This window comes from Salmo salar, chromosome ssa28 (genome assembly GCF_905237065.1).
Source record: "Salmo salar chromosome ssa28, Ssal_v3.1, whole genome shotgun sequence".
In the NCBI taxonomy this organism is placed as follows: Eukaryota; Metazoa; Chordata; class Actinopteri; order Salmoniformes; family Salmonidae; genus Salmo; species Salmo salar.
This window is the reverse complement of record NC_059469.1, coordinates 16,679,516-16,688,963: the sequence shown is the minus strand read 5'-3', so window position 1 is coordinate 16,688,963 and position 9,448 is coordinate 16,679,516. Positions and strand designations below refer to the sequence as shown.

Sequence of the window (9,448 nt, the reverse complement as noted above, 5' to 3'; positions counted from 1 at the left end):
AATGTTGTCCCACTCCTCTTCAATGGTTGTGTGAAGTTGCTGGATATTGATGGGAACCGGAGCACGCTGTCGTACACGACGATCCAGAGCATCCAAAAATGCTCAATGGGTGACATGTCTGGTGAGTATGCAGGCCATGGAAGAACTGGGACATTTTCAGCTTCCAGGAATTGTGTACAGATCCTTGTGACGTGGGACCGTCCATTATCATGTTGAAACATGAGGTGATGGCCGCGGATGAATGGCACGACAATAGGCCTCAGGATTTCGTCAAGGTATCTCTGTGCATTCAAATTGCCATTGATAAAATGCAATTGTGTTCGTTGTCCCTAGTTTATGCCTGCCCATACCATAACCCCACCGCTACCATGGAGCACTCTGTTCACAACATTGACATGAGCAAACCGCTCGCCCACATGACGCCATACACATGTCTGCGGTTGTGAGGCCGGTTGGACAACTGACAAATTCTCTAAAACGACGTTGGAAGCGGCTTGTGGTAGAGAAATGAACATTAAATTCTCTGGCAACAGCTCTGGTGGACATTCCTGCAGTCAGCATGCCAATTGCACGCTCCCTCAAAACTTGAGACAGCTCTGGCATTGTGTTGTTTGACAAAACTGCACATTTTAGAGTGGCCTTTAATTGTCCTCAGCATATGGTGCACCTGTGCAATGATCACGCTTAATCAGCTTCTTGAAATGTGACACCTGTCAGGTGGATGTCTTATCTTGGCAAAGGAGAAATGCTCACTAACAGGGATGTAAACAAATTTGTGCACAAAATTTGAGAGGAATAAGCTTTTTGTGCGTGTGGAACATTTGTGCGATCTTTTATTTCAGCTCATGAAACATGGGACCAACCACATGTTGCGTTTATATTTTTGATCAGTGTAGTAACACCTCACCAGAACAGGCTGATGATGTCACAACGAGTGGGTTGACATACAGTACACACAGGGATTAAGGCTAGGTCACTAATGGTGAGTTCTATTGAGTTATTCTGACCCTCTCACATCGGCTGTCTCGGGTCAGGTCCTTTGTCATGCTAGAGTGGCATTTTTATTAACCGTTCACCCACTGAAGTTGTTTTTCATTGAACAGGAATAGCCATTACAAATGCTCAAGTACAGTTCAAGCACAGGTAGTTCATTGGCCACTTGATATTCCGCTGTGTTGTGCATTTTTTATGATTATTATCGTGTTCTGAATGTAATGGTTGCTAAGAGAGATCATGCCATTATAATTTAAATAAACATTTGTAGGACAATTTTGAATCTGTAGAATGTCTACATGATGCAAAACAGATAAGCCTATAGTCTAGTCTATATGTTGTATGCTAACTATATAGACGGTAGGTTGTTTAGCAACAAAACCAATGTGTGTGCAACTTTGGGACAAAACTGTCAACTCCAAAGGATTATTGACAATGTGAACTATTTTTAGTCTCCAAATGTTTATTGAAAACATAAATAAATTTACACAATAAGCACTTGTCTCTCAAATACAACCTTACAGGTGTTGGTTATAGGTGTTGGTGACATTTTATTGCCACATTAGCATAGACATGACATAAGTAAAAACATCTTATAACAAAACATGGTTTCAAGAACAAGATACACCCCACATGGCAGCTTCTTGTCATTGTTGCTAGCTATCTGACCATTCAGAATCACAACACATGGCCTTCTGCCCCATCCATACATGTGCATATAAGTAAATGGCCCAGTGCACATCATTTTTGTAACGTTGTCAGGCAACCCGTCTATGGGACAAGGTCCCAGGTAAAATGGAGACTCAATATAATCTGTGGTAACAATTGTGTGTCTATCAAATTGCGCCCGAAGATCTGATTTCAGGGCCTTGGAGAGACACCGCAACTGAGTGTAAGAAAAGCGCTAAACTAGACTTCAGCTCCACCACTGGTGAAGAGCCGTCACACAAAGTGGACCCCTGTGGATTCTAAAGGAGTTGACTGACAAGTCTTTACATGGCCCCAGTTGCATTTGCATATAATACAATTATTTTTCTATGCTTACAGTCATGAAAGATTAAATTGCATTGAATTGCATTAATCAGAACCTTTAGGGCAAGGTGCTGCTAGTGACATTTAAATGTCAAGAAGAAAGGAGACTAGAGGAAGATTGGCGTTCTTTAACAAGTTTTAATGTCAAGTGCACAAGTACAGTGAAATGCCTTTCATGCAAGCTCTAAAGCCAATAATGCAGTAAGCAATATCATTGTAGTACTAAAAATAACATAAGATAGAACAAAAAACAGACGAGGAATTAAAATAAAAAATAAGAAAAACACGAGAAAGTAAGAAGCTATATACAGGGTCAGTTCCAGGGTCAGTTCCAATACCATATTTAGAATGTGCAGGGATATAGGTAGATATGTATAGGGGTAAGGCATTAGGATGTATGATAAACAGAGTAGCAGCACCGCAAATGAAGACTGTATGTGAGTGTGTGTGCATGTTATGTGTGTGTTGGAGTCAGGGGCGGAAATCCCGGGGGGGACGGGGGGGACACGACCCCCCCATCCTGGGAAAAATATGATTTGCCCCCCCCCAATATATCACGGAAACATAACTATGTAATTTCAATAATATTAATAATACGCAATGAAAGCAATTGTGCTGATTATAGACACTTAATAGCGCGTTCTTAAGTTTCAAAAGATTGCGACCCCCCCACCCTTTGCCTCACAATGGTTTGATCCACTGCCAGTTCCTTAGTTGGCAAGGTAACAGAGGGGTCGTATCCACTGTCTGAAAGGCACTCAATGAACGTAACTGACGTGAGGTTAATCCAGTCAATCGCGCACACACACTAGCTGAATATGCAGAGCTAGCGCGCAAATATTAACTATTAAGCTAGCTAGTACCTATTCCATTTATGTGGCCTCGTCAAAGATGGAATCTTTGCTATCGTCAATTTATTCCAAGATCAGCATGCAGATGATGTAAGTTAGTGCTTCAAAGTCCCTGTGATAAGGTTAGCGATAAACTGGAATCCAAACTGAACAGAACTACACTCTCTTCTACCATTGTCTTAAATATATTTAATGGTCTCGTTGAAAAAGCTAAATTGTCGCAAGGGAACTTTTATTTATTTATTTTATTTCACCTTTATTTAACCCGGGTAGCAAAGATTATAGCAAACACCACTGAAACGGAATTGGTGCTCGCTAGCTTTGCAAATTCAGCTATTGTTGGAAGCCAGCCAATATGAAACAAACTATTAAAATTACAAAAGGTTGCAGCATGTGTTGTGTAAATGGTGAACTCATACAGCTGTCAACTCTTGTCATTTTAATCCGTTTCACATTTGCTAGCTACCTTTTAGATCGAAGCCCAAATAGAATGATAAAAGATAAGATGATAGAAGCCCATCTCCTACTGTAAATAACCTACACACTGTGTGTGGGTGTAGCCAGCCAGCCAGGTAGAAAAATTGCAGAAAAATAAAAGACGGACATCAGAGTATTTTTCAGTACACCAAAACGCAAAGTAAGAACCCTAGTAGCCTAATATCTCAAAGACTAGTTGATAAAATGTTCATAAGAAAGAAATGAAATTCTAATGGAAATGTTTCACAATGATGTCATTAGGCAGAGCAGGCAACAGATGGCACACAGACAGCAGAGTTGGGGACAGATATGCAGGGACAGACTGGCAGAGACAGGGAGTCTCAGGTAAGTTTGTTGGGTCTTTGTTTGGCAACATTATGAAAGGTTCTCAATTTTTTTTACTTGTAAAATAGGAACATAATTGGAAAATGCCATGGATACCCCCACTCTCAACTTAAACTGGTGACTGAACTAAGATTTGTTAAAGGCAATGGTATTGCTGTTGTGATTAGTTGTGTAGTTTTGGGTACCGGTAGTTAGGAGTACGGCAAACACCTTATTTCTTTGGTTCCTCAATATACATTTACCATATTACAATGTAGGCTATGTGTTACAGCACTACTTTTGGTGTCCCCCTCAGGAATTGCTCTTGAGAAAATTTCATGTAATTGTCCCCTCCAAAGATGATATCAGATTTTCGCCCCTGGTTGGAGTGTCAGTGTGCGTGAGTGTTTAGAGTCATGTGAGTGTGCATGATTGAATCTGTTGGGGCTGTATGCAAATCGGAGTGGGTCTAGGGTGACTGTGAGGATGGAGTTGAGGTGTGCAATAGCCAGCTTTTCAAAGCACTTCATGATTACAGATGTGAGTGCTACAGGGCGGTAGTCATTGTGGCATGAAGCCTTAGAGTTCTTCGGAACAGGAATAATGGTATTCATTTTAAAACACGTGGAGATGACAGACTAGGACAAGGTTGAAAATGACCCTGAAAATACCTGCCAGCTGATCTGTGTATGCCCCGAAAAGGTGACATGGCACTTAGAGCATGGTACTGACTGACAGAGCAAGGTTTGGGCATGAGGAGATTTCTGGCTACGTTCCATTCCAGAAACCTTCCACCTCTCATCTGCCCGCTTCCACCCACTTTCAGTTCACTGATCAGATTCAGTCGCTTAAGTAAGATCAATTGATCCAGTCAAAAGATTTAGCTGTCATCTATCCATTCCTGTCAGATGTAGGAGAGGGAACGAGGACAAAGAGGAGGCCAGGTATGAGTACGAGCGCGAGATAGTGCAGCTCCTGCCTCCTCTAGTCACACAGATAAATATGGCATTGGGCAGGGTCCGAGTGAACATACTGCGCGCGCTCCAGCCGAGTTATATCGAGGAGGACCGCATTTCGGCGAAATGTGTATACTGTTTCAGTTAAATGCCTGGGTATTGGATTATTATGATCTCTTTCGGCAAGGCGACAACTAACTCTAGATGTATGGGTGAAATCCCAATCTCATAACTAGAACAGGGGCGGAGCGCATAGCATCTCTCTGGGTCTCACCTGTATGCGTGTCTGAATTGGACACTCCACACAGCGCAAACGATGTGAGTACAAGCGGGAGATGAATCTAACCAATATTTACTCCAATTTTGGACATTCATTTTCAACGAATCTTTCACTTTTGGGACCTCAACATGAGCACAGCAACTGGAGTTTACAGGAGGATACCAACCCCTATCCGGACTTGTTCTTATTTTCGGGACACGAACCGAGCACCATCGTGTTGGTGGTTATGTACTCCCTGTCCTTCCTTACGGGGCTCGGAGGGAACATCATGGCTCTCTTGGTCCTCACCCGAAAGAGGACCGGTCTGGCGGGGGTGTCGGCGACCCGCAGACTGCTGGTGAATTTGGCGGTGTGTGACATGATGGTGGTGTGTGTGTGCATGCCAGTTAACCTGGGACTCCAGGTCTACAACGCCTGGGTGTTCGGGGAGTTTCTGTGCCGCACGGTGCCGTTCGTTCAAGCGGTATCGGTGTCTGCGAGCGTCCTGAGCCTGGCTGTGATCAGTCTGAACCGCTACTACAGCGTGCACAATCCTCTCCACGCCCGTTTTTTTTTTACCGGGCGGCGGATACTGTGTATGATCTGTGTGGTGTGGAGCGTGTCGTCGGGGCTGTGCATACCGCTCCTCTTCATGAACACCACCCAGACTCTGTCGCTGCTGGACATCACTGTCACTGTGTGCGTGGAGAGCTGGAACGAAGTCAAACTGAAACAGAGATATAGCTTCCTGCTCTTTTGCTCTCTCTACGGCTTTCCGGTGTTGTTTAACCTGGTTATAAGCGTGCTGACCAGCTGGAAGCTGTGGGGCACCGACGACAAACGGACGCAAGATTCAAATACATTTGGCGTTAAGCTATCACTGTCCCGCCTCAAAGTGCGTAAAAGGATAGCCAAGATGGTGCTGTCACTAGTTGTGCTGTTCACACTGTCCTGGCTACCTCTGTATGTAGTGGACATATGGTTAGACTTGAACATGACTGCGTCTTTAAAGAATGAGGATGATGTGAACCAGGTCAACCACGAGTGGATTCTTCACGGGAGACCATTTGCGCTATGGCTGGGTCTGACCAACTCCGCTCTCAACCCGCTCTGTTATTGTTTCGTGGGGAACTTGCACAGGTCAGCGAAACGGTTCAGGAAAAGCTACCGACTGAAACTGTCGTCAGTGTTCAGTCTGTTGCCACAGCAGTCCTCCATGCCTATGGGTAGCATCTCAGTGCCCAAAGTCGTGCCATATAGCAGGGCGCAATCGGTGAATCGCAGCGCAGAGATGAGCGCATCGAGCAAGTACGCCAATTTAGGCGACAAACTAACCAAGAGCAAGAGCCTGTCCTCTGTGACAGCGTGTGAGACTGTTTTCGACTGATTGACAGACAACTACCTGGTTACAGGGTGAAGGTCATAGTTATTTCTCCAATGTAGTGTTCCCTGTGGCTCAGTTGGTAGAGCATGGTGTTTGCTACGCCAGCATGGTGTGTGCAACGCCAGGGTTGTGGGTTCGATTCCCACGGGGGGCCAGTACAAACAAAAAAATGCATGAAATGTATGCATTCACTACTGTAAGTCTCTCTGGATAAGAGCGTCTGCTAAATGACTAAAATGTAATGGACTGGAAAGCGTTCATCCTACAGTTGAAAATGAGATATTCTGCGTAAATCTGTCCCTTTTTCAACGCAACCTCCAAAGCAAATGGAGATATTTGCCATAAATGCAAGGAACAGATTAGAGTGTTGCTCTTTTAATAATGACGTGTGGTGTTGTCAGTATTATGGAGTGTGTTGCTGCTTTAAAAACGGCCCATGATTCTAGGATTGTTGAAGAATCAAACGGTCAGTGTAAATGATGAGCATGAGGTCCTATACCTAATGATGTTTTGGGACTTGGCTTCACTGAATCCAATTTCAAACAGGCTATTTGATGTTGTTTTCATGTGTACAAAATAATGTGCATCTCATTCGATTGTGCATAATAGGCTAGTTGTCTTTATATGGTGATCCAAAACGATTAACGTATACAATGTATAGACCCTGTTTAAATACTCGAATATATTTAATTTACCCTCAAGTCCTATGAAGTAGTAATTCTGTAGTTATTCGTCCAAGTCCATTCAAATTGCTTCCATAATTGTTAAATTAGACAATTGTAGGACCATCATATTTTATATTCCTAGTTATTATTCCAAGTCCATTTAAATTGCCTCCATAGATGGTATAGATTGATATCTCCATTCATCATTTCTCTGGCAAGGCTGTGACGCATGTCTTTTGGCAGACAGATCGCTCCCTGCTGACTGGCACCATTATGAGTCGAGTTGGCTCCTTGGCAGGGTGGGATGGGGCCCCGCTGGTGACCGGGTCACGGAGCCTGATTTCCAGATTAAAAAATGGTACTGCTGAGACGGCCCGAACCCTGATCTGTGGTCACCTACTGCTGCCCTCCTGCCATCTGCAGTTACTGAGGCCTGATGTATCTCCACACAACATGGAAGATCCCTGGATATATTGTAAAAGTTTTACTTAAAAGCCATTTTGGTTCTTTGAAGGTTGACGGATACACTTATAGCCCGTCCGCCGCATTATGGTGGCCCCAACCTCCTGTGAATTACTGATGGTCTGTAATGGTTTTGACAGAGACATGAGAGAGAGAAGGGACCTTAGATTACATTAACGAAGGCTTTCTTCACGGACTCTCACAACCCTTCAAGCTTCTCTACCTCGGTGTTTCTGTAAGGGTTTGATCACTGCAAGATAGTTTAGCCAAGTGGGTATTTTAGTGCATGTGAAATATACTAGCGTTCCTTTGAGAATTGGATTCATTTTTATTTATTTTTTTAAATCGGTAACCATTCCACATGTTGCCAAAATAAAATACGCTAGACAAGGTGCGATCTTTTTGTGTCGGTAAAATGAATTATGCGAGAAATGTCGGTGGAAACGCTTTTATGTGCAAATATTGGAGTCATGCGATGACATGTTGTGTGGTCCTCCCACTACGACTCGGGAAACCATGCAGTTTATTAGGCTACAGATGCAATAATTTATGATGAACTTCACAGGGTGGTGAAAGTGCAAGGTTGATGTTCCTTTCCAATAAATATCGAGGGTCTTATTCTGGGGACATGATAATCGATGCTTGGCTGCCATTTAACAAATAATAATATAATAATCTTATCATGTAGGCCAGGGTTTCTCAAACTCGGTCCTTGGGACCCCAAGGCGTGCACGTTTTGGTTTTTGCCCTAGAACTACACAGTTGATTCAAATAATCAACTAATCATCAAGTTTTGATTATTTGAATGTGCTGTGTAGTGTTAGGGAAAACCCCAAAAGGTGAACCCTTTGGGGTCCCGAGTTTGGGAAACGCTGATGTAGGCTATAGAGTACCACAGTATGAGTCATAATACCCATAAAACCTAGCAGCCACACAAGGAAATGGTTCCATTCATTTTTCCCATAGGGAATTTCAGAAACACTTCAAATAAGGGCTGTGTTTCGTGTAGGCTTATCCTGGCGTGCTGTTTTGATAACAGTGTAAATCTATAGGACAAGGTTCCTTTTATCAAAATATTTGCCTGTATTTCCCCCCCCGAAATGAAATTCTAATTAGCTGCTAATATGGCTATCATAAAGAACTACAAATGCCATTATGATCTGGATGAGACTGCCGAATCAAGGCAAAGGTAAGAATACATTTATGAATGAATAAATTGGCAAAATGTATTTCCTGCTGAAAGGTGATGTTATCTCCCAGTGTCTGTTAGAAAGCAGACTGAACTAGGTTTCTGCTAGGATTTTGCCTGAGCTTATAGATGTATTCCGTTTATTTTTACCCTATAAACTCCCTAGTCCTTGCCGATGACAAGCATACCCATAATGATGCAGCCACCACCATGCTTGCAAATATGAAGAGTGGTGCTCAGTGATGTGTTGGATTTGAGCAGTTTCTCTGAGCGGTTTCCTTACTCTCTGCCAACTGTGTTAGGAAGGACGCTTGTATCTTTGTAGTGACTGTGTGTATTGATACAAAGTGTAATTAATAACTTCACCATGCTCAAAGAGATATTCAATGGCAGCTTTTTTTTTCACCAATCTACCAGTTCTTTGCGAAGCATTGGAAAACCTCCTTGGTCTTTGTGGTTGAATCTGTGTTTGAAATTCACTGCTCAACTGAGGGACCTTACAGATAATTATACTGTATGTGTGGGGCACAGAGATGAGGTAGTCATTCAAAAATCATGTTGCACAGAGTGAGTTGAATACTTATTGACTCAAGAAATGTAAACTTTATATTTTTTATTAATATGTAAAATGTTCTAAAAACATAATACCACTTTGACATTATGGGGGATTGTGTGTTGGCCAGTGACAATCTCAATTTAATACATTTTAAATTCAGGCCGTAACAAAACAAAATGTGGAAAAAGTAAAGGGGTGTGAATACTTTCTGAAGTAAGTGATGACTAATCCCTAGAGGTACTTTAAAATGTTTTCTGACGTTAATGGGACTTCCTGGATAAATAAAGGTTACATAAAAAA

At 42.6% G+C, this 9,448-nt stretch overlaps 1 protein-coding gene across 1 annotated transcript; it reads left to right on the top strand.

Moving 5' to 3' along the window:
- The first annotated feature begins 5,139 nt into the window (after positions 1 to 5,139).
- LOC106589251 (gastrin/cholecystokinin type B receptor-like) lies at positions 5,140 to 6,279 on the top strand. The gene has a single exon (XM_014178969.2). It carries the CDS (start codon positions 5,140 to 5,142, stop codon positions 6,277 to 6,279), a length of 1,140 nt encoding a protein of 379 aa, XP_014034444.2.
- Positions 6,280 to 9,448: the final 3,169 nt, after the last annotated feature.

Coding starts and splice junctions, on each gene's coding strand:
- LOC106589251 (XM_014178969.2), top strand. CDS start 5,140: ATGTACTCCCTGTCCTTCCTTACGGGGCTCGGAGGGAACATCATGGCT.